Genomic DNA, 25435 nt, shown 5'->3' on the forward strand with positions numbered 1-25435 from the left:
CGCATTTTTGGTAGCAGCCCTACAGTATGTTTGAGAAACACTGGTCTAAGAAGGTCTGTGGTCAGTTCATGTGATTAGATATGAGCTGATTGTTGTAGAGATTTGCAAGATAAGCTGCAGACAGACACCCTCTGCGTGACTGAAAACATAATCCCAATTTAAATGTGCTGACCTCCACTGTCCGAGTTATGCCGGGGCCAAATGTTGTGTGACAGATAGACAGACACCATTACCGTTTTTGCTTCTTTCTTAGTCTTTGTCTAGGCTTGAAAAGGCCTAGACAAAGCCTTTTCAAACAGGGCTCCCAGCTCTGGAACAGCCTGCCATCTGACCTGAGGTCTATTGGCTCCTTGGCTATTTTTAAAACTAAATTAAAGACTTTTATAGGAAAGCCTTTTTAAACCGATAACCAATGTTTGCTTTTTAATTCCCTTGATAATGTCATTTTATTCTGCCTGCTGTTTTATTGTTATTGATTGTTATGTAACACTGTTGTTTTTATATTGTTAAGCACTTTGTGACACTGTCAAAAAAGGTGCTATATAAATAAAGTTTATTATTATATATTTGTCTGTAAATGTCTCTCTCATTGTGTTTGCTGTGTTTCAGGTCTGGGATCTTTGTGGTGGGCCCGGAGTCTGCAGGTGCTCATCCCGGTCCTGCCTGCTACAGAAAAGGTGACCTTCTCTCACTTCCTCACATGATCCTTTGTTTGTGTCACACTGTTTCCTTCTCCTATTGCTGCTTATTTGCTTGTACACATTTTTTTGTTTAGTTAATGTATTTATTTTTTAATTTCAAGGACCCCCAATTTGGTATGTATTGGGGCCACAGTTATGGGTCCACAGACCCCATAACACTGAGAGTGTACAAATGTGTGCACTCTTGCGGCGGTTAATTTCTACCACTTTATCAGATTAAAATTTACATTTAGAATCTGGACAGAGGCAGCTTCATGCACCCCTCTCTCTTTGGAGGGATAATCTGGTCTTGCTAGGGAAAAGCTTCAAACCGGCCTAACTCCAGATTCAATTTAGAATCTGTCTCGAACTCTAGTTCCATGACATAAAGTTGTTTTGTGCACGATTCTTCTAGGTGGCCCCCTGACTGTGACAGATGCTAACTTAGCGCTGGGGAGGCTTCTCCCTTCCTTCTTCCCTCAAATCTTTGGGCCCGGAGAGAACGAACCCCTGTCGCTGGAGGAAACCATGAAGCACTTCCGCCTTCTTACCCAGGAGATCAACTTCGAACTGTCGAAACAATCAGAGGTACCAAAATGTGTTAGGCATACCTACCTACTGTAAATACAAAGCTGGCTGCCATGATGTATTTCTGATGCATGGCTTATTTAATTTAGCATAGAAGTAATACAAATATGTACAGGATTGCAGCAATTGTAAGATTTTACATACAGTGTTAATATTATGGTCATTCATTCATTCATTCATTCATTTCAGGCCAAAAACACCAATGGGGCTGGCCACTCACACAAAAGCAAAGATGCAGGCAGCCGATCAGAGATGAGTGTGGAGGAGGTTGCCATGGGATTCGTCCGTGTTGCTAACGAGGCCATGTGCAGGCCAATCAGAGCTCTGACACAGGTTGGGTTTTGACATTTTGGATGGGGCTGCAAACTTGTATTTTCAATATTTCTGAAAATGTTTGAAATGAAACATTTTGCCTATAATGACATGGACAAAATAGGGATTTATTCAATTATCGATTACTGTCCTAATGGATTAATTCGATTAACTGTTTGCCTAATAGCAGTATGTGTCTTAGTCTGCACACTGGAAATGCTCCAAAAAGCTCCGCTGTATTTGATTGGGTCAACGTTTCCATCAATCAGATCTTCATCAGGACATACATACTGTATAAGTCCTGATGAAGAGCTGATTAATCGTAACGTTAACGCAATAAAATCCAGTGGAGCTTTTTGCAGAATTTCCAGTAAGCACACTACTTAATTTTGTGATACTGCTGCTTGTCTTGCACCTGGGCCATGGGATGTGCGTGCGCTATCCTTTTCATACAAAACTGGTCTTAACCTCTTGAACCCTAACTCTATTAGGGTGGGCATGTCATAATAGGCAAACATTCTGTGAAGAGACATTTTTATAGTTTCATGTATAATGGGTAGTTTTGACAATCCCAAAGCACACATGGACTTTGGTACAACAACGCTTGCCACAGAATTTGAAAAGCACTGAGCTCTCAACTCACTCTCTTCACCTTCTGTCTCTCCCTGCAGGCCAAGGGTCACGACACGGCCCAGCATGTGTTGGCGTGTTTCGGGGGAGCGGGTGGACAGCATGCGTGTGCTATTGCGCGGGCCCTGGGGATGAAGACCGTGTTCATTCATAAGTAAGAATCATGCACGTACAGTACAAAATGTACTGTAATATTGAACTGTACGTGTGAATGGGAATGAATACTGTGGTCATTCATAAGGGGCTGCATCTGCATGTACAGTACAACATGTACTGTATTGAGGTATGTGAGGTATGTGTGAATTGGAGTGAAGACTGTGTTCATTCATGAATGGGGGCTGCATGCGTGTACAGTACAACATGTTCTGTACTGTATGTCTGTCTGAGAAGGAACATGACAGGTGTTGAATTCAGCTGAACAGTGTGTGCTTGGCTGGAGTTATAACGCCTAGTGCTGATGTGATTTGTGACAACGGACAGATGCATGTTGTATCGGCCCTGTTTTTCAGTGATAAATCACTGACAGGTGGCGGGAAATACTGTTGCAGGGTGGGCGGGCTGCTTGGTTGTGTGCTTGCTCTCTGCGTGCGTGCGTGTGTGCTTGCGATCTGTCCGTTATCTGCACTTTGTTTTTGTTCCATGCAGTTGTGGAAATTAACTAAGTACATTTACTCAAGCACATAATGGTAATTAAATCAATACAATTGTAATGTTGCCAATTATTTGGGGGCCCGCGATATCCTCACAGCCCACCAATGGGCCCCTGGCCCACAGGCTGAGAACCACTGTAATATATAGGGTTTTAAAAAAAGATGTTAAGTGAGGGACGCTCTTAACATACGTCATCATACTGAACATCATCTCATTCTGGTCTATCACAATTTGCTTTCCTCACTTTTGTCTTCAATGTTTGTGTTTACACACTTTTGTGTCGCCCTCAAAGCTGGACATATGAGGGGCTAGCGCCCGTCAAAAAAGAGTTCTTCCTTCCACTGTGACTGTGTTTGCAGATACATTGAATGTGTGCTGTCAGCGTACGGCCTGGCTATAGGGTTTTTAACCTTCCACCTGTGGTTGCAGGTACAGTGGCGTGCTGTCAGCGTACAGCCTGGCTATAGGGTTTTTAACCTTCCACCTGTGGTTGCAGGTACAGTGGCGTGCTGTCAGCGTACGGCCTGGCTATAGGGTTTTTAACCTTCCACCTGTGGTTGCAGGTACAGTGGCGTGCTGTCAGCGTACGGCCTGGCTATAGGGTTTTTAACCTTCCACCTGTGGTTGCAGGTACAGTGGCGTGCTGTCCGCGTACGGCCTGGCTATAGGGTTTTTAACCTTCCACCTGTGGTTGCAGGTACAGTGGCGTGCTGTCCGCGTACGGCCTGGCGCTGGCTGACGTGGTGGAGGAGGTGCAGGAGCCGTGCTCACTGCAGTACGAGCAGCGCTCCTTCCACCAGCTGGACCGCAGGGTGGAGCTGCTGTCAAACCGCTGCCGGGACGAGCTCCACGCACGTGGCTTCCACAGGTACCAGCACCCCCCCCCCCCACATCACCACCACACACACACACACACACACACGTGACGCTGCTGTAGGGCAGCGGTTGCCAAACATCTTCACATGAACGACCCCCAAGTTTATAATTATGTATTTGGCTGTGGGACCTCGTTAAAATACTTTGTGCCAGGAACGATTCAAGTCGGGAATGCATGCCCCACCCAGTATTGCAATACCTGTTATACCTGTTGTAGCCGTCAGAGTACCAGTTGTATATCTCTCTGTCTGTGTCCCTTGTATGCCGATATATATATATACAGTATATATGGAAGTTCCTGATGTCCATGGCATGCCCACGATATGGGACATATCGGTAAATATTTATATATATATATATATATATATAAGAGAGAAGATTTGACAACATCTTTGAACAGCCGGAGAATAAAATAGGTGTTGTTCGTTTTGCTGGGAACCACTTGCAACTCCCTCAAGGACCCATGGTGGTCCCCTGCCTGACCCCACTTTGGGAATTGGTGCTGAAGGGTTAGGATTAACCTGCTATGGTGGAACCAGAAAATGGCCGCCACTGCTATGCCCTATGAAGACATTGACCATGTCTCTTCTTCTCCTCTCAGCTCCCAGATCACCATTGAGGTGTTTCTCCACCTGCGTTATGAAGGCACCGACTGCGCTCTGATGGTGACCGCCGACCGCTACCCCAGCAACACCCATTCCTGCGCATCGGGTGACTTCCGCGCAGCCTTCACCTCGCGGTGAGTTCCTGTGTGTCCGCTTGTAGAAACTGAATTTCTTTGGTGAAGAAATTGCTAATAGCTAATGATGTGATGTTGTGGGTTTTGCTGCTTTTGCACAAAAAATATACAACAAAGGATAAAAGTGGTTAATCAGACTAATCAATTCAGTTGATTATAAAACAAATCTATAAGAATGTTTTCTTGTCAATTCATTGATTTAAAGCACACATATCTCTGTTATTGAATGAATCGAAAAAGTAACCGATGGAATAATTGCTAACAATCAATAGCTGAAGACTCATGTTAATATTTCACTGGGTTTCTTCCATTGGTGATAAATAATGTGACATTAGCCTCCCATTCAGTGATCAAGTACAGCTTTCTCGTTTACACTGCTCATGTTCACCTTTATCACATGGATGCCTCTCTCCCTCCCGCTGTCTGTCTCCCTGCAGCTATCTGAAGGAGTTTGGTTTCACCATCCCAGACAGAGCCATCATGGTGGATGACATCAGAGTGAGGGGTTCCGGGAAGTCTGGCATAAAATCTGTCTCTGAGTCAAACCAGGGATACGGACAAGCCAAACCTGTCACGGTACCCGTCAGCTTGTCCTTCGTGTTTGGCATTAACCACTTAATTAACCAATTCAAAATCATCTAACAAAAAGCAATCCTGTGTCAGTTCACTTACTCTAAACATTAAAGGGATATTTCAATTTAAAACATGTTTGGGATCATTTTAATCTCTACTCTCACGTAGACAGTACACCCCAGACCGTTTTTAAGTTGCTTGATTCAGTATTTGGTATTTGATACCGATTTAACCAGACCTACAAACATACCGGTAATAGATTCATCCAAAACACTCGTCCTTGGTTCTATTGTCTGATATCGTCCTTCTAATACGTAAGGGGGTGTGTTTTTTCAATTACCCTTTTATTTTTTATTTTTCCCAAAACATTATAAAATATAAATGAAAAGATTAATGTTGCTTGATGTTGAATCAAGCAACTAAAACGCTGTCTGGGGTGCTAAGAAAAGCAGAGTAGATGTTATAATGACTATAAACATGTTTGAAAGTGAAATCCCCATTTTAGAGTAATTAGGGTTTCTTACTTTACTGGTCTGCAAATCAGTGGGTGTACAAATGGACCCTTACGGGTCCACTTGGTTCCATTTGTACGCTCTCGGAGTTATGTTTTCTTTATTTTTTATTAAAAGCTTTGATAATCACTGTACAATATTAATGTATTATTATTAATTTACGCTCATATCCGCAGATGACCAGATGTTACTTTGAGGATGGGTACCTGGAGACCAGTGTGTATTTATGGGAGGAGTTGCAGTGTGGTCACACTATCACGGGACCAGCCATTATTATTGATAAGAACAGGTGAGCATTACCCAATGATGTGACCAGCTGGGCTTATCCTAGCCTTCCACCTGTAGGCTACTAAACGGACCTGCTATTTGTTAGTGAGAAACCATGAAAATGTTGACTGTGCAGAGACTCAACCAGCACAATTTCCTAGGTCTGTCCCCAGCTGGTTTGGATCTGTGTGAGGTAGTGAAAAGAAGCAACGTAGTAGTGACTATGTTGTTTTGTGTGAGTGTGGTTGTCTAACATGGATATGTGGAATTGGCAAAGATGAAATTGGGTAGAAACTGAAGATTTGACAGAGGATGACCAGATGGCTCACAACGGCTAAACACAGTGTACTGTCTGTGTCTCCTAGCATGGCATGCCTATCATCCTCTATTATTGGGACAGATCATGTCCCAATGATCTATGAATGTGTATGTTCTCTAATCCCTCAGCACCATCCTGGTGGAGTCGTGCTGCCAGGCCCAGCTGACTGCGAGCGGTGATGTTTGCATGACGGTGGGCGCGGACCCGTACTGTGCCCTGGGAACTGAACTCAACACAGTCCAGCTGTCCATATTCTCACACCGCTTTATGAGCATCGCAGGTCAGCGGCTACTAGTAAAACCGTATGGAATATCAAAACCCAGTTTTGTAACCTTTGTGGCGCCCCCCCTATGGGTGGAAGTGACATCGCTTTTGGCTCTGCGTTGTTAGAGACCCCTTGATGTGTGATTCAAAATTTGGAACAGATCGTACACGTACAGGGATATCTCACAAACCAAATCATAGCCAATCGAAACGGAATCTGAAACATCTGAGACATAACTTGAGAAAGACAGTCACACTTCAGTATGCTTTGAAGAATGTCAACAAGTGTAGTACCGTGAGTTGTGGTTGGGATAAACATGTCGGCCCACCAAACGACGACAAATTGTGAAGCAATTTATATAAAGCTGTAGAAACGCAGACCATTCACCCCTTCTTCCCGCTTACAGAACAGATGGGCCGCGTTCTCCAGAGAACTTCCATCTCTACCAACATCAAGGAGCGCCTGGACTTCTCCTGTGCTGTGTTTGGACCTGACGGGGGCCTGGTGTCCAACGCCCCACATATCCCTGTTCACCTGGGAGCCATGCAGGAGACCGTTCAGTACCAGGTACGTTGTATGCTGCAGAAATGTTTCATACATAGAATGCATAGAAACAGCAAGGAACTGGAATATATAGGAGATGAGCAGACTTATGACACCATCACATCAGATTATGATAGACAAGATTTCTGCCAAAGCATGAACTTGAAATACACTATAGATCCCACCCAGGTAAACCAAGAGCGTAGCAATATACTATCAAAAATAACTGTACATGTAACTATAGGGTAAACAATTAACCTAGCATCTGTTAAGTAACATACTATCTAAATTGAAAATATATTTTTTTACAAACGGTTACAAAAAAATGAGAAAAAGATATGTCTGCATTGTAGGTAGCCTTGATTCCACAGCCTTTGTCATTTATTTTCATGCATATCAGAGTTCATGAATGGCATCTCATCCCCCGTTGTGGGTTGTTTTGTTTTACACAAACTGAAGCCTGTGTGCATGCATGCACTCACACATTGAAACACCATGTGTTCTATTCTCTCGTCCTCTCCGTGTGCAGATCAGAGTTTTGGGGAACACTCTGAAAGAAGGTGATGTGATTCTGAGTAACCACCCGTCTGCCGGAGGCAGCCACCTTCCTGACCTCACCGTCATTACCCCGGTCAGTCAGTCTCTCTCTCTATCTCTCTCTCTCTCTCCCTCTCTCTATGGAAATTATTTCTGTCTGCGCAAGTGCCTTCCTTCCATTCTCTTCCATTTTACCTCCTCTCAAAGATCCTGCTCCCCATTTAACTCTGACCAGCTTTAATTCCCATCTCTCCCCCACAGGTGTTTAGAAAAGGAGTGAGTGGTGCGGTGTTCTTCGTAGCCAGCAGGGGGCACCATGCGGACATCGGGGGGATCACACCTGGCTCTATGCCCCCCCACTCCACCACCCTGCAGCAGGAGGGGGCCGTGTTCACCTCCTTCAAACTGGTCACAGGAGGGGTGTTCCAGGAGGAAGGTACGTGTTCACCTCCTTCAAACTGGTCACAGGAGGGGTGTTCCAGGAGGAAGGTACTGCCACCCACAGGACGCTCCATGTTATTGAATGCAGCCGTTCTCAGCTTCTCACTGGCCGCTCCGCTCACGCACGTGATACCACGCAGGCGTGCACGCTATATTATACATTGTAGGCTACATACTACATGGGGTGACCCGACATCCTGGCTTGGCCGGGATTGGCGAGAACAGTCGCTCACGCAATACAGCGACATACACCTGCGCGGACGGACACTCATTTTGTGGGTTCGATGCGTAAGACAGTAGTTCTCAAACTTTATGTCAAGGACCACCACATTTTGTTTTATAGCAGATCGACAAGCTCACAATGCATCTCACATTTGCATAGCGAGGAAATTGGGGAGAAAACAAATAAATAAATAAAGAGGCCTTCACAAACGCTGTAGTCGCTTCAGACATCATGATTGGTAAACAATAGGGGTGTAACCAGTGGTGTCATGCTCGTAGAACGCAGTACCACGGCGTGGTACCAATATTCTAATAGGCGCTTCTTGCCCAAGCTATAGGCTGGGCTGCTGAAAGATGGAGGTGAGAAAATTGTCGGCTCCTCCGACAACAATAGACACATTGGCTGTCCCATTAGCACCTTTCCAGGCTACAAAACCTGCCGACGCAACTCGTGCATATCAATGGTCCATGTCTGACTGGTTAGGTAGGCTGTAGCCTAGTCAGTAGTAGGCACGTGTGTGTGTGTGTGTGTGTGTGTGTGTGTGTGTGTTCAACACAGTATTATCGTGTGTGGCTCGTGTTGTTTTATGGTAATTTAAATTAATTAATTTGTCACGAGTTGTTTACGTTTGTAAAACTCATACTAGGCTATCAGCTGTTCTGTGTGTGTGTGTGTGTGTGTGTGTGTGACGTGTGTGCGCGTGCACGTGACGTCATTAAAATGCAATGATATGATATGTATCATGAAACTTGCTTGTCGATACGATACATGAAGGTTACATGTTCATTTAGAACGATATCTGTAAAATCGATATAGTAACTATTTACCAGGCCAGTTGGGTTGTCATTAGCATCAGTGTCGATAACCAGAGCAAATTCTGCACTCCCCACAGTCACATTAGCATTAAGTACAGGCCTCTGTGGAGATACTGGTCTCACTGCGAAACATTGCACACATTGCAAAGAACATAAATTAACCATAAGAATGCAGGCAGACTTTCAATGGACTTTAGAGGATTCAGACAAGCGAGAACTTCTGTGATTTGTGTAAATCCCAAGAACCCACGTCGGTATCTGAGGAATGTTGACTAAAATAAACATTGCAATAGCATCAACGTGACTCTGTGGAAACTGTGTGGGTTTTGTGGTGCCCTTTAGGCCATTCTGACCTGAGATCAGATTCATACGAGGTTTCCACTGGACACACACTGGTCTGATGAACCCATTCTGACCTGAGATCAGATTCTAAAAAATGTCAGTCGTTCTTCGATTTTTCAAAAATAGCAGACCTACAAGCTCGTAGCGCGCCACTCGGTGGCGCGCTATGAGCTTGTAGATCTGCTATTTTTCAATAGCTAAAGCATAACATGATGCTAACACCAAAATGGGTTCCCGGTCAGAATGGGTTAGGAGTGCAACAGTAAATCGAACTAATTGATTTAATTGATTATAAACAAGATAATTGATCATCGATTTTTAACCCATTTAGGCCTGACGTCGAAATTAAAAGAAAGTCTTCTGAAATAATATATATTCAAAGATTTGTGCCGCATTTTCACGAGCCCAAGTGGCGAGCTTGTAGATCTGCTATTTTTCAATAGCTAAAGTATAACATAATGCTTAGTTAAAACACCAAAAGGGGTTCCCGCCCGGAATGGGTTAATACAAAATTATCTATTTTGGGGGGAATATGAGATTCTTTTTTCATTCAACTTTTGTGTTAAAGGACCACTTCTCAACTTATCTTCATATAATTGGTCCTCCCTAATGTTCATGAGAAAATGCCACAATTTTTTTGTCTCATAGGAGAGCTGTTGGCAGTTCAGAAACCCGTCCACCAGTGACATCATCGTTAGACAGATTATTTTTTAAACAATATTTTTTAATATATATTTAGATTTTTAGCATGGATTCCCCATCGATGATGTCACTGGTGAACGGTTTTGATCTGAAATGCCCATAGCCCTCCCATGAGACACAGAGAGAGTAGAGAAAATAAATGGTGGAATTTTATCATGAACATTAAGGAGGACCAATTATATGAAGGTGGAAAAAGTGTGATGTGGTCCTTTAAATAGCAAAAAAAAGAGCTCACAACACATCACATTGCATGGTACAACAAAGTATAAAATTGGTTAAAAGTTTTAAAAGGTTAAAGAAAAGGAATTAAAGAAACAAAAAAAAGTAAAATGACTAAAAGTAACTAAATTCATTAAACATTAACTACAGTAATTATTCTAAAATAGCTGATATACAAGCTCACTCAATTCCTTTCACGTCTTCCTCCTGTTCCTCGCTCTCTCTCTCTCCTCTCCATCATATCAGCTGTAACTGAAGCCCTCATGGCTCCGGCCCAGCACCCAGGCTGCTCCGGGACGCGCAATCTCCATGACAACCTGTCAGACCTGCGGGCTCAGGTGGCAGCCAATCAGAGAGGCAGCCAGCTGGTGGGGGAGTTGATTGACAGCTATGGGCTGGCTGTGGTCCAGGCCTACATGGGTTACATACAGGTGAGAAGGGATTGGGTCCGCCTCTCACACGTTGTGCTATGTTGTGTGTTTAACAGTGAGAACGGTTTGGGTCAGCCTCTCACATGTCGTGTTATGTGTGTGTTTTAGCAGTGGTGTTAAGTCATTAAGTACATGTATTCAACAAGTACTGTACTTAAGTGTGAAATTCTGCCCTACCTGTGCCCTCATCAAACCCTGTACACTCAAGACACTGCCCCCGCTGCCACCCTTATATCTCCATATATGGAGCTGACCTGTTCTGACATTTCATATGCTGATCTGACCTCATCAAACCCTGTACACTCAAGACACGCTCCATATATGGCCAGTGCACGCCACCTCACCCTCAGGCGTCTTACTGGTATTGTGTGTGTGTGTGTGTGTGTGTGTGTGTGCGTGTCCGTGCATCAGAGTAATGCAGAGCTGGCTGTCAGAGACATGCTGAAAGATTTTGCCTGTCGACGGCGGCAACAGACCGGCTCCTTGGAGGTGGAGTCAGAGGATCACATGGACGACGGAACACCAATCAGATTGCGGGTCCAGATCAACGAGGAAGAGGTAAGTGGGGGTAATTTTGTCATGATAACAAAAAGCATGATTCCTCTGCCAGATGTGACGTGTTGTTAGCTTATAGATGGACTATTTTCTGCAAATTATTTTTAATAAGGGAAAATTAGCTTAAGTTATGGAAGATCTGGAAAAGAAATGCTTACCACTAGCTTTCTTCACAGATGTGTTCACAGAACTATCACAGAAAACAATGTTCCAAGCCAACCTTGGGAAACATTATGGGAGCCAATCAAAGTTGGGGTACACAGAGGCTTGTGACATGGCCAGGAAGTATTTTTTACTGAAAGGTAATGGCTGGAACAGATTCAGCACCCCAAAAGAAACCTATTTACACACATCAGAAGCTCATAGTGGGCCTGATTCACAACGGCGTTTACGGTGATAACATGACGTGAAGCTAGCGGAAAGGCATTTACGTGGATTTCCCACATTAATTTGGAATTCATGGAAATGGCCGTGAACTTGACGCTCACGTACGTTGGTCGGAAACTCCGTCAATTCCCACGGGACGTCTTTAGGTGGCGGAGACGGGAGACATTTGCGGAAGCATACACGTGAGATTTATTCAGAAGGCTTTAGTCTTCATGCTGAATCAAAAAATTGTTCCCAAATCTCAGATAAAATATGTAGGCATGTGTCCCCACCCCATGACATATTGGTCGATCAGCACAAAATAAATGATAGCCTATATAATAAAAGCTGAGTGCACTTGTATGCCTAAATGCATGCATTTCCCATACAGAAACTGCCCCTGCAAGCCCGACACCTTTTTATTTATTCATTAGGATATTACTATAGCATGCGCGATTGCGCTTCTCACTTGACAGCTTTCTACTCGCAGTGCAACGCGTTGTGAGCTTGTAGATCGGCTCTCGCGCATGTTAAAAAACAAACTCACAATTATAATAAGAACATATAGGCTTATCTGCATTCTGCACTACGAATCCAACATTGTTTAGTGTAGTAATGCCTGCAGTAGGCGGCAGGCCTATTGAAATTGTTTTGTTACGGAGCTCCTTGAGTCAGTTGACTGTCGGTCGGTGTGTGTGTGTGTGTGTGTGTGTGTGTGTGTGTGTGTGTGTGTGTGTGTGTGTGTGTGTGTGTGTGTGGGGTGGGGGGGGGGGGGGGGGGGCAGACAGCAGCGTGCTGCCGATCCGATTCACATTGGAAAATGAATGGGCTATATAGCCCTGTATAAAAAATAGAAGACCACATTAGCCTGGGAGGCGGCCTTTTTTCCGACAGCATTCTAGCCGACGGGGCAACGGTCCGCTCCGCAGCTCCACATTCGCTGCGATGCGAAAAAGCGATGGTCCGACATGCGCTGCTCCCGTGCTTGCAAATATGAAGGACAGACTTTATAATTATGTATTGATATTGATCACATGCATGGATGCCACACACAGAATAGTTTAACTCACTGGATAAACTCACTGGATTATAATTTCTTAAATTCTTCAGACAAGAGGATCCCAATTATTCACTTATGAATGTATAGGCTATACTGTTCTTTATCGCGCAATGCCCCCCTCCCTCTCTCCCTCTCTCTCTCTCTCTCTCTCTCTCTCTCTCAAAAGACGACTTTTGCATTGACATATATCCGATATTTTAAATATCGGATAGCCTATGTTTTACCCCTGACTGCAAAGGTGTGAGTGCAGCACCCGCCTTGGTCCCGAACTTAATTAATTAAATAATGATATTGCAGCGGAGCACGCACCGTTGTGGTGCATGCTCCGCTGAAGCAATAATTATAATTTCCTTTGGTGTCCTTTGATGGATTGATGTCAGTTTGTACATATATAGTAGCCTACAGTGGTAATATACAATGGTGCAAAAAAGACATAACATAAAAGCCCTAACTGTCCTGCTCCTACATGTGTAGAATTATTACATTAATAGAGTGCGGGCTATATTCATGCAGTGACCGCGGCTGTGAAGCCTTTTTTCTTTTTTTGACAGACCAAACTTCTGTCTGCTGAGTCAAGCTTGAAGCCTTTTATGGTGCGATATGGGGCGTGGATCAATGCAAATGAGGTTGTCGGGTGATTTTCCGATCACTTTGCACCCACTGCATTCAGTATGACATACACCTGCGATACGCCAGCGCACCTGTGGTACACACCACTCTCTGAATAACACGTCATCTCAACGTAGCTTGATCGGACGGATAAATACGATATCTGTTTCCGCCACAGTGTAACGGTGGCGTATTTCTTTTTAATGAATCAGGCCCAATGTCTCATAATAATTTATCCTAGGCCCTCTGTGTACCCCAATTGGCTCCCACAACGTTTCCCAAGGGAGTTGGCTTGGAACATTTTTTTCTGTGATAGTAGACACCTTTATGAACACATCTGTGAAGAAAGCTAGTGGTAAGCATTTTTTTCCAGATTTGCCTCAACTTAAGCTACTTTTCCCTAACTATTTGGCCACAACCAGACTAGATCCCTGGCACAAACTCAGATGGTGGTGTACATATTAACCCGTTAAACCAGAAGAGCATCTGTCATTTCAGATTTTTCCAATGGCTATTCAAACATAGCAGATGTACAAGCACAGTCACTTGCTAGTTTACACTGCGAGCTTGTACATCTGCTGTTTTTGTACATTTTTGAAAAAGTGTGAGAACTACTGATTTAGAGGGCATTTAATTTTGTAGGCCTCAGGTCTTAATGGCTTAATATGGGGGTCCGACCTTGACATGAAAATGTTTGACAACGAGTGGTTTTAGAATGAATGTAATGTACGGTATGTTATGTCCCTGTCACCCTGCAGGGCAGTGCTGTGTTTGACTTCACAGGAACAGGCACAGAGGTGTGGGGCAACTGCAACGCTCCCCGGGCCATCACACTGTCCGCTCTGATCTACTGCCTGCGCTGCATGGTGGGCCAGGACATCCCCCTCAACCAGGTACAGCTTATCACGGGCCCATCTACTGTATTCAGGTGGACCAACGGCTCCTGAAAAACCAAAAAAATCATACCCGTGTTAACTGAGCGGTGCAGGCTGTGTGTGTGTGACCGGAATGCAACCCGGTTTGCAATGAAACCACTATTAGATATGTCAGTATATGGTTGGAACCCCAAATAAATGATAGAAGAGATCAATGGATTATGTTACCATTGGGTGTGCTAAATGACATACTAAAAGTTAACAACTTGAAAGGCATTGTTTTCAAGATGGCGTCCACGATGGCTGCCGGGAGCTTAAATGCCTGTTTCATTCCAAAGTTGCAAACCGACCACTAGGGGGCGAGCCAAAATAGTTTGCAATGGTTTTTGAAAACCTTATGCCCATACCTAACACCATGCCAAAAGGTTACGAAGTGCATAATTGTTATGATGTTTTACATATTAAATCACAGTTTATAAGCATTTTAGCTAATTTTAGCTACTGTGGCCATCTTGAAAACGATGCTTTTCTGGTTGTTCTTTGTTCTTAAAAAAATTGTATGTTATTTAGCACACTCAATAGTAACAGAATCCATTGAACAATCTCTTTTATCAATTATTTTGGTTTTCAACCATATATATATGTATCCAATATTTGAGTCTGTGCAAACATACCACTAGGGGGTACTCCCAACACGTTTGCACAGCTTTTTGAAATCCTTATACCCATACCTAACACCACACCAAACCAAAAGCCGAATCTTGCTGATTTCTTACAAGTCCACTACACACACCTTTACCTTATGGAGGTCATAACGTAACCCTTTTTCAATTTATCAAAATGTATTAGCGTTTTTTGCCAACTCTGTATAGCTGTATGCGCACAATTTTCGCCGTCACTGCACATGCACGCCATTGTCATGGTTACGGTCCGTTTATAGTTTTCGACATGGACACGCCGCCTCCAAAAACACATCTCTCCACAAGCTTAAGCTCAGCTGCAGCAGAAAAGGGAACATTTCACTGCAACACGTGGCCCCACATGAGTATTAGCAACTCAACGTATAGAACTCAACGTTAACACTAGCGGCATGTTGTTTACTAATGGAGCAGGAGTCGGGACACGGGTGTGTGTGTAACGATGGGTCGCGCGTGCGTGTGTCGAGCAGACGGGACACGTTAACTATTGATGCTAATAGTGTTATGATTACTAATGCACGATCTCTTGAGAATGAGGCGAGCCTCTCTCTCTCTCTCTCTCTCTCTCAACGATCGTGTGTGTGTGTGTGTGTGTGTGTGTGTGTGTGAGAGAGAGGGAGGGACACAGAGGGGTATAGACAGTGCTTTGCTTAATTGCTTCGTGGACCACTCAGGGGTCCACAGACCGCCTGCCTCAAACTCTATATATCAATAATAGCCTATGATCTATCTTCGAACGGGTAAGGACTAGTCAAGATAATAATGAGGAAAGCTGAGAGGAAAGGCACAGAGGGAGCAATTTGTTTCGAAAATTGCTTTAAATGTACATCCAAGTATATCATTATTATGGCCACCTCTGTGCTTTTTGTCGGCTTTCTACTCGGTTTTCTTCTTCTTCTTCTTTCTAAATTGAGCTGATGGCTTTGAACTTTTCAAAACATAATAAAGACAATCAGCTTTCTATAAAAAAAGAAACATGCCTCTATACTTCAAACTGCCTTCATGGCTTTGAACTTGGTACAGACCGGTAGAATGGTAATGTGAGGCTAACAGACTCACCCATCGTCCTCCCCTGTCTGCCTTCATCCCCAGGGCTGCCTCACTCCAATCAAAGTTATCATACCCCCGGGCTCAATCCTCCAGCCTTCACAGAATGCAGCAGTGGTGGGCGGGAACGTGCTGACATCACAGAGGGTGGTTGATGTCATCTTCCGGGCCTTTGAAGTGTGTGCCGCATCACAGGTGAGGAAGAGAGGGGGGGAGGAGTGTACATTTGGCAAAAATCACTAAATTACAAGCTCAAAATGTGCTGTGGATTTGCTATTTTTGGCAAAGACATTGGCAGAAGACCACTGAGGACGGAGGGACCCCTGGAACCCCCCCAAGGACCCCAGGGGGCCCCGGGCCATACTCTGAGAACCACTAGTTATTCAAAGTTCAGTTAGATGGTTTGTCTCTCACAAATGTGAAAGGAATAATAATAATAAGGAAAGTGTATGTACCATAATTAGCTTAGTATTGATCACTTATCGATACTTATCAATCACATATTTGTTTTCAGGGCTGCATGAACAACATTTCCTTCGGCAATGAGCAGAGTGGATACTATGAGACGGTTGCCGGGGGAGCGGGGGCGGGGCCAGGCTGGAGTGGGCGGAGCGGCGTGCACAGTCACATGACCAACACACGCATCACCGACCCAGAGATCCTGGAGAAAAGGTGAGCACACGTCAACTTATGTAGTCTTCGGTAAAAGATCAAAAAGTCATACCGTGTAACATTCATTTTAGTTTTTTTTTTAATGATTTATTAACTGTAAAATACATTTCCGGTACATGTTGATGCAAGTTTCGTGGGCAGACACTATTCTAAAGTGTCTAAAGTGCAGAACTCAGGGCTGAGCCATAGCGAATATGAAATAGTTTTGTCCTCTAGAACTTTGTCCTTTTGTATGAATGTTCCGCTTCGTTCAGGAGTATGCTGGAGGTTTAAGTGTTCTGTTCAGTTCTGTTCAGATGTTTGCATCTTGTTGGCAGGTATCCAGTGGTCTTGGAGCAGTTCGATCTGAGGCCCAACTCGGGTGGTGCAGGGAAGTACCGTGGTGGAGATGGCGTGATCCGCAAACTTCTCTTCAGGAAGAAGGTTCAATTGTCCGTGCTGACGGAGAGGCGCTCCACCCGACCCTATGGTCTGAAAGGTATAACCTTTGACCTTTGCCTGTACAAAAATTGCATATCTTCATTTGGATTGGTGGATCAATTTTGTGATTCCATTCATCACTTATGCGTCTATAATGGCTAGTTGATCAGCGTCACCCAGGGCTCTTTACTTGGCCCGCCTATTTTTTCCCTATACTACACAAATATCTATTTTCACTGAATATTTGCCTATTATGACATGCCCATGTATTCAAATATATTGGACATACAAACACACAACCAGGTGTTACCTTTGAGTTTGTCATCAATCATAAATTTGTTTTTCGATTTTATCTTTTTCCTCAATCACATATTATGACTTGATCAATATGGCCCTTTTCTTTCTCACCCTAGTGAAATAATTCGATATTTGACATTTAATAATGTTCCTCGTTTGTGTCTTTTCCCTCGTGTCCTTCAGGAGGGGAGAGTGGTGCAGCAGGTCTGAACCAGCTCCGCAGGGCAGACGGAAGAGTCCTCAACCTGGGAGCCAAGACCACCGTCAGTCTGGAACCAGGGGTAAGAGAGAGAGAGAGAGGGAGAGAGAGAGAGAGAGTGTGTGTGTGTGTGTGTGTGTGTGTGTGTGTGCATGCATGCGTGTGTGTGCATGTTCTAGGATGCTTCTTTGACTATGTAACGTTAAGCACATGGTCATTATAATACGATATACCCTTTAACCTCTGTCTCCCCCTGCAGGACATGTTCTGTCTCTATACCCCTGGAGGAGGAGGTTACGGGCCAGTGGAGGAGGAGGAGGCCACCAACGGAGCGCCTGCAGCCAAGAAGCGCAAGCGCCAGAACGAGGCCTTCGCCGAGAGAGGCAGCGTGTTTGAGTACCGCATGGCACAGGAGGCCGTGTGACACACTACTAACAAGACGGGGAGAGATAGAGGATGGAAGAGGAGGTTTGTAAAGGAACCTTAGAGCGGTGGTTCTCAAAGTGGGGTCCGAGGAATCCTCCTGGGGCAGCGAAGTTAGTTGATGTAAAGGAACCAGAGCAGTGGTTCTCAAAGTGGGGTCCGGGGAATCCTCCTGGGGTCCTTCAGGGGCAGCGGAGTTAGTTGATGTAGCATCAAAATAATTTTTAAGCATTTTAACCTTTTTATATGCGTGTCAGCTATTTTCAAATAACAACAAACAGGTCGTTTTGAGGAAGCAATCTGATTGGTTGAAACAGCCTTCTAGCCGTGGTTCAAACAAGCACCACTCCACACTTAATCAAAACAAATAATTCTGAATTCTGTTTCCCCAGAGTGCAGCAAACTCGGTGGCTAGGCTAGCTAGTTTCTTGGAACATTTGTGGTCGTAGTGATGACATCTGTCATTAAAAAAAAATATGTTTTTTCAGTGATTTTATTAGTTTTAAGGTAACTGTTGTATGCAATTGCAATATTGCGGAACTCGGCTAAGTCTCGTTCCTGACCGCATCACTGTCGTGGCAATAATCATGTTAAATATAGATCAGTTTGGGGGTTCTTTTCATGAAAACATTTGAGAACCGCTGACTTAATCACTGACCTTTATTGATCCCTTGGGGGGGACATTCCGTAGTCAATGGCAATACTGCACTTATGAAACGTAGGACAAATATAGTAAAAGAGATAAAGATTGGCGTACCTAATAATATAACATAGGAAAGAAGTGTCAGTACAGGGGTATTAGGAAAACATGACCAGGTATGCTACAGATATAAAACAAGGTATAAAAGAAAATAGCCCAAAATGTACATGCACAGACAATCTACCTCGGCAATGTAAGTAGAAGAGACCAGTCAGTCTACAGTGGATAGTGAGAAATATACAACATTACAACTTGAGAAATCTGTGTACTGTGACTCAGCGAGACAAAGAGGTCTGTTTGGCACAGCATGCATTACCAAAGATGGAGAGGGGGGGGGGGGGGGGAGGATAAGGACGAGTAGAACCACCTTCCACTGTTTATTCTGCACAAGACAAATAAAACACAGTTTGTCCTTGAGTTACATCAGCATATTTTGAAACCTTCAGCAGAATAAAAAAAAAACCAACAAGCATCTTTGACATTTTTTTTCTTCGCCTTTATTTGACCGTTATTGGAGAAAGATACAAATGCAATGGAACTGGCAGTGTAATCTGGCTAGTGTAATCTTTGTATTTTTTCTGTAAGGACGAAAATCGGATTGAAACCATTGGTTCCATTGATCCAAGCCAGGACACAATCGATTGATTGATCATCAACAACCTAAACATGCTGAGAATGCACACGGACCACCCATCTGACCACTTAACGGCTGCAGTGTTAAGTTGTCAGATGTGTGGGCCGCGAACGCTTTCAAGATTTTCAAGTGGGCCCTGATCCAGAAAATGTTGAGAATCCCTGGTCTATGTAACAATAACATTATTTCCACACAGGAAACATTAAACTAAAATGTAGTGTACTTACTGTATAAGGTAGTGCATATCTTTATGTCAATACAGGCCTGACTGTGAGAGATTAGAGTGTCCTTGAAGAAGTTTGAAACGCTGAGGAAGGCTACAGAGACTCAACTTGACTCCCTGAGTAGAGCACGCCAACGCTTTTGTTTTCCTTGAAGAAGCCAACTGCTGTTAAGTGAAGTTGACCACTGCTTTATCCCCTCATTGCGTGTTTCAGTTTGTACTAATACATGAGCCCTCCAAATAAAACAATTTCTTTAAACACTGGATATCCCTTTGTTTCTGTCACAGTCAAATAGCTTCATATTCAAATATAAAAACATGCTGAGATGGCATGATATGCGTTTGTGTTTCTCATTGTTCAACATTTGTCCATATGACAAAATGTTCAGATTCAAGATACGCATGATTTTTTTCAAGTGGTCATATACGTTTCTGCTAGAATTCCCCGTTCGGTGAAGAGTTATCCTAGTATAGAGCCATGAGGGACTCCTGTCAGCTAGGGTAAGTAGGGTTAATAGGTTAAGTTTAAGTGTATTGATCTCATACTGCCACCCTGTGTTCAGAACTGCACACGACACTGCTTTCCAGAGAGGGGTCACTGTTCCTGTTGTGTTGTAAACAAAAACCTTCATGACAAAACAAAGACTACTATCACTAACTTCAAAACGGATTGAATTGTCTTACATTAACTCTACTAAGAGAACTCTACATAGTTACACACAAGTTTAAAGGACATTTTTTAAGAGAGATTAAGACCCAACTGGATTGTGTGTGTGTGTGTTAGGGGGGAGGGGGGTTCTGGGGGTGCAGGCAATGGCATGCATAAGCCTCCTGATAAGGAGATACTGGCCACTGCAGTCAAAACAGCAGGAGGCTGATGGTCACTGGACTTGTTGATGTAAATCATCTCTGTGTGTGTGTGTGTGTGTGTGTGTGTGTGTGCGCGCACGCACACGTCCGTGCATGCGTGTGCACGCACGAGCGCACACGTGCTTCCATGTGTGTGAGTGTGTGTGTTGGAATCACAGACTGTAACCGCAATGTAGGGGTGATGGACTGTGGATCAAAAGATAATAGATCTGAAGATCTCTATAGATCACAATTCCTGTGGTAAAATAATCTATCACACTCAAAGGGCTTGATGCCCTACTGACCCCTACTAACCCCCTGCTGTTGCTACTTGAGCACTTCTATCTCTAGTACTTGAAGCTGCAGCATTAGGCTTTTGGGCAGTCATGGCCACTTGGCCAGTGGTGGAAAGTAACCAAGTACATACTTGTGTATGGTACAATTGTCTGCACTTTAGACTTTAGTGTAATTGTAGTGGAGTGACTTTCACTCCATTGCAAAGACAAATATTGTACTTTTGACTCCACTACTTTTCTAGGAAGGGAAAAGGTACACTATGAATCAATTAACCATTTAAGCCCCATGTCAAATAGTGAAAATATGCAATGTTTTTATTTGAGGGAATATGTCTAAATGTTAATTATACAGCAATGCATCAAGATATATAAAAACAAATCTACTTTATTTGTACTTTATTTTAAAAGCATGTGCTTTTGAAAGTATTTTTTACAAGTATCCCAGTACTTGAACTAAGTACACATTTGATTTCACTTATACCACTGACATTAATCAGGGAACATATCCAAAATATTTGAAATCCTAACAAAAAATAAGTAAATATAATCTTGTGTCTTGGAACAAGCCATGAAACAAGTTTATTGAAACAGGCTCTTGCCAAAGTGGTAATGCCAGGGGTAGAGGCTTTAGTTCCGAAACCTCAATCGACAATCCCTAACCTAACCATAACCACAAGCACGGGAGCAGTGCATGTCGGACCATCGCATTTTCTCATGTGTCCCATTTTATCTGAAGAGAAGCACACAATAATGCACAGGATAATTTAGTTTTAAAAAACAAAAACATTTTATTTCATTGCCCATTAGGCACATCTTTCATATTCCAATACTCTACTGTACAAGCCTTTTAAAAGACAACCACAACCATGAATCTGGCGGGAGAATAAAACATTCAGCTGTCACGGTGGGCAGATAAAACCGCTTCCCTGATAAGAAAATTCATGTTCATATCAAAATAGTGCAAAAAACAATGGCAGTGCAAACTCCCTGTACATGTTCCATTCAGTTGACTTTCTGAGGTAAATCGTTGTGCTGTTGTATTTTATAATGAAGAATAGTTGTACGTTTCCAGTAGACTAACTAATATCTGAAAATATGCAGTATTGCCAACACTTGGAATAACATTCTCATAACAATTATTCCTTTGCTTATTAGACCAGTGTTTCTCAAGCATTTTCATGGCATGTATTTGGCTGCAGAGTGCAGACCCCATTTGAAAATATTTTGTGCCAGGGACCACCATAAGAGATGATTTGTCAACATTTTTCAAAGATTGTTGATCTACAAGCTGTCGCAATGCATTGTATGCATGCTTGTTAATAAAGGGACCCCTGGAACCCCCTTCACTGACCCATGGGGGTTCCCGGACCCCACTTTGAGAACCAGTGTATTAGTCCATCTCTCTAGAGTGCGAGGTAGTGATTGGAACCGTATCCGGGGCATAGGGGACATGCAATACCTTTGCAGAACTTGACTATAACTCAAGTCCTATAATATCTTTCTTTGTGCAGTAATGTTTCCTTCAACATAGAACATCACTGCCCTTAGTGATGATTAAGAGTCAAGTCAGTAATGGAGTAATGAAGTCATGTTCAGGGGAGACGGACTCTGAAGGGCATAATGCGGTTGATGGTGGGAGTTCTGATGGGACTGTTGGTGGGGGGCCGCTACCAGAGCATCAAACACACTCTTGTTGGGTGGCACAGACTGTAGCATACTGTCTAGGTCCATAATAAGGGGAGGGGCTTGAAGGGAAACTCGTCCACTGGGAAGGATCGGCCAATAGGCATGACTTAGGAAGTGTCCGGGCGCCACATGTGTACCCCCATAGCTGTAAAGTGGGATGCCACCATGCAGCGGCATTAGGGGACCCCCGTTAAACCGCATGCTGGGTGGGGCGACGGCGTTGGGCGGAGTGTATTTGGCATAGGAGGTGGGTAGCTCCCACGGAGGGGCAACAGAGTTCCGTCGTGCCGTTTTATGAAGCGGGGGCCTGCAGTCCTCGTAACCGTCTGACCCTGCCTCACCATAGGGAGGCATGCGCTTCCCCGAGCGCGACAACCCCCGCCAATCCTCGTCGGACGACGACGAGGCTGGGCTGGCGGAGCTAGCGGACGTACTGCAGGTGGATGGTGTGTACCGCTGGGGAGGGGACGGCCTAGGGGGCAAGACAGACCCCCAAAAGTCCCGGCTAGCCCTCTCCGCCTCCCCGGCAGCACTGGGCGGTCTCAAGCTGTGCAGGAGGGAGTCGATGGCGAAAGACGAGTCCAGCTTGGGTCGGAACGGGTCGTCCTGCGGCGGGGAGGGGTTTCTGGGTGCAAATGGAGGTGTCAGGACGGTGACAGGACGGGTCTCCGCTTCCGGCTTGAGGGTCTGTCCGTGTAGGATGTAGGGGGCGAGGTCCTGAGCGAAGACCGTCTCCTCCTGGCGTGCCACGGCGGTATTTTGTCTCTTCAGGAGCTCCAGAGGCACACGGCTCAACTCCACTGACCAGAAGTTGCCCTTGCCCTGCGGTTTCCCTGGATCCTTTAACACCTAGAGGAGAGTGGAGAATGGTCAAAATGAGATGAGACACAGGCACCCACACACCTCCTTTGAAAGACGAGTTATCAAAAGTACATGCATTTTTTATGGGGAAGGGAATCCCCAGGGTTCAGTACCATGCAATGTGAAATTCCTACTAATGATGACAAAGGACTGAAGAGGATTTAAACACACACATACCTTGACAAAGCAGTCATACGACGAGAGGTTGTGCCTCACAGAATCCCTCCAGCCCTTGTAGTTTCCTTTGAAGAAAGGGAAGAGCGTACTGATCTCCTTCAGAATCTGAAAACAAACCAGTGTGGTGTCAGTATCACTTCATCTTCTAAAGTGTGTGTAGGGAATTTGTCTTAGAGTCTTCTCACATACTGTAGCAGCACAGCACATAGATAGTTCTCCACATTATCACCAAAGAAATGTGATGTGCAGAACAACCTCGACCGAATTTCAACAGACCTTTGTGTTTATAAAACATACTCAGACCATATTGCACATCATATTAATTAATACCCAATAACAGATACCTTTCTATAATAAAACAACACTATTTTCATGTGTACACTTCTACCTTGTGCAAGAGAGGGGTAACCAAATAGCAAATGCAATGGTGAATCTAGACCACCTGGAGTTAGCCTATCTTATCAAGCCACACTCTCTCCGATAAGAATCAGTGTCTGGTTTCACCACAGTCCAACCTTATCAGAACAAACCCAGAATGGCATGGTCCCATGGTGTCACCAAGAGGTTTCTGTTTAGTGTCACTTTATCAACAGTAAACCGATCTGTCATTAAAACATTATCCTACTGAAAGGAAAACTCAAAATAAACTTGCTGCCGTTTCACTGTAATACTATAAGACTTTAGCCTATATTTTAACATATTTTCTAAATTTCAAAATAAATACTGAGGATATTTTATTTTCACTCAATCAACATTGCCGTGCGTAAAATCATGGGCGCGCGCTCTGACTAGTCTCCATTAACCACTCATATTAATTCACACCGGTCAGCAATGATTTGGGTTTTTACCTCTGATAATGTAAGTTTCTTTTCCGGTGAATTCTGAATCACCATGGCAATCATGGCGAGGTATGAGTACGGTGGTTTAGGATATCGCTGATAATTCTTTTTCCTCCCAGCGCCGCTGCTGTTCTTCTTATCCCGCTGGTCGCTGTCCCATGAGTCGCGGTCATTGCCTTCGGCCTCTAGGCTTGAGGCGATTTGGGGCGTCTGGTAGTCCTGTGGTCTGCGGTGGTCAGGTCCAGGTGGTATTAACTTATCCATGTGCAACGAGGATCTGCTGAGGTGGTCGCGGGCTGCAACAGGCTTCTCCAGCCGGGGTGGCTGCTGTGCAAACAGCTGTGCCGGTTGGTGGTGGTGGGGCCAGTACGGTGCGCTCCGCGTTACACTGGTCGGTAGATACGCATTACTGCCGGAGTCAAGTTGAGGATCGTAGTGGGCTCCCAGGTAGGACAGGGCGGGCGGTGCCAAGAGACTCTGTCCCCCCTGGTGCTTTGTCATGTTGATCAGTCAGGGGGAATACTGTGCACTGTCGGGCTGACTGGAGGAGGATGAAGAGGGGGAGGATACGAGTCCGTCCTTAACTTGTGGCAGACTGCTGGCTCCAGGCTGACTCTATTTGAAGAGCAAACAATTAACAGTTTCATGTAAATCCCCGCTGCGTAATCGACAACAGAAATGGGGCGTTATCTGCCGAGTAGAATTTACTGATCGCCCTGGGAGGAGGGGGGGCTGTGTTTGTGTGCGAGAGAGAAATAAGCCATGATATCAACATACCACTTATAACAGAAACTCTGAGCTGGACTGTGGAAACAGAATTCCAATTTCCAAATGAGTTTACACAGAAAGTGAACAGGGCTAAAAACGTGCCTTGCATACAGTGAGATTAAACGTATCCCTAATTTACTTACAATTTATTATATCAATATGTATTATAGGCATACACAGTATTGTCTGGTTACTGTCTGGAAGGACACGGACTAAATCAATCATAATTTTCTGCACTGCTGCAGCTTACTGGGCACACAAACTGTGTGTCAGTCACATCAAAGTGACAGGATTCCAAAGCTACAGAGAAAGTGGGCTTTGTGGGGGATGGAACCCAGTGGAGGGGAGAAATACACAGGAATTTGGGATGAGGCTTTCGGTCAATCAACAATTGATATCTATCAATATACATACGGGCAGTGAATATACAAACACCCAATAACCCAGTTTGGCAATTGGAAGATGCTAATTGGGCCTATATTCTAGAGATGATTATTATTATAATAACTGTTATTA

General features: G+C 44.2%; 2 protein-coding genes across 2 annotated transcripts in view; one reads left to right on the forward strand and one right to left on the reverse strand.

Moving 5' to 3' along the window:
* The window catches only part of oplah (5-oxoprolinase, ATP-hydrolysing), a 29131-nt gene extending 9427 nt beyond the window's left edge, over nucleotides 1-19704 (forward strand). The window contains exons 9-28 of the mRNA XM_080793666.1: nucleotides 610-677; nucleotides 1096-1268; nucleotides 1458-1601; nucleotides 2252-2364; nucleotides 3559-3729; nucleotides 4339-4476; nucleotides 4914-5052; nucleotides 5738-5850; nucleotides 6276-6427; nucleotides 6819-6979; nucleotides 7485-7586; nucleotides 7754-7928; nucleotides 10481-10665; nucleotides 11077-11223; nucleotides 14014-14148; nucleotides 15921-16070; nucleotides 16390-16547; nucleotides 16865-17025; nucleotides 17448-17545; nucleotides 17723-19704. Coding sequence (XP_080649792.1) covers nucleotides 610-677; nucleotides 1096-1268; nucleotides 1458-1601; nucleotides 2252-2364; nucleotides 3559-3729; nucleotides 4339-4476; nucleotides 4914-5052; nucleotides 5738-5850; nucleotides 6276-6427; nucleotides 6819-6979; nucleotides 7485-7586; nucleotides 7754-7928; nucleotides 10481-10665; nucleotides 11077-11223; nucleotides 14014-14148; nucleotides 15921-16070; nucleotides 16390-16547; nucleotides 16865-17025; nucleotides 17448-17545; nucleotides 17723-17887 — 2848 coding nt within the window. The 3' untranslated portion in view covers nucleotides 17888-19704. The remainder of the gene's footprint in view (nucleotides 1-609; nucleotides 678-1095; nucleotides 1269-1457; nucleotides 1602-2251; nucleotides 2365-3558; nucleotides 3730-4338; nucleotides 4477-4913; nucleotides 5053-5737; nucleotides 5851-6275; nucleotides 6428-6818; nucleotides 6980-7484; nucleotides 7587-7753; nucleotides 7929-10480; nucleotides 10666-11076; nucleotides 11224-14013; nucleotides 14149-15920; nucleotides 16071-16389; nucleotides 16548-16864; nucleotides 17026-17447; nucleotides 17546-17722) is intronic.
* Nucleotides 19705-22154: 2450 nt separating this feature from the next.
* foxh1 (forkhead box H1) lies at nucleotides 22155-24652 on the reverse strand (the record flags this gene model as incomplete). Its single annotated transcript, XM_080793323.1, has 3 exons — nucleotides 22155-23123; nucleotides 23313-23417; nucleotides 24161-24652. 3 exons carry the CDS (start codon nucleotides 24650-24652, stop codon nucleotides 22155-22157), a joined length of 1566 nt encoding a protein of 521 aa, XP_080649449.1.
* Nucleotides 24653-25435: the final 783 nt, after the last annotated feature.

Source organism: Protomyctophum bolini (genome assembly GCF_963924005.1).
Source record: "Protomyctophum bolini genome assembly, chromosome: 21".
In the NCBI taxonomy this organism is placed as follows: Eukaryota; Metazoa; Chordata; class Actinopteri; order Myctophiformes; family Myctophidae; genus Protomyctophum; species Protomyctophum bolini.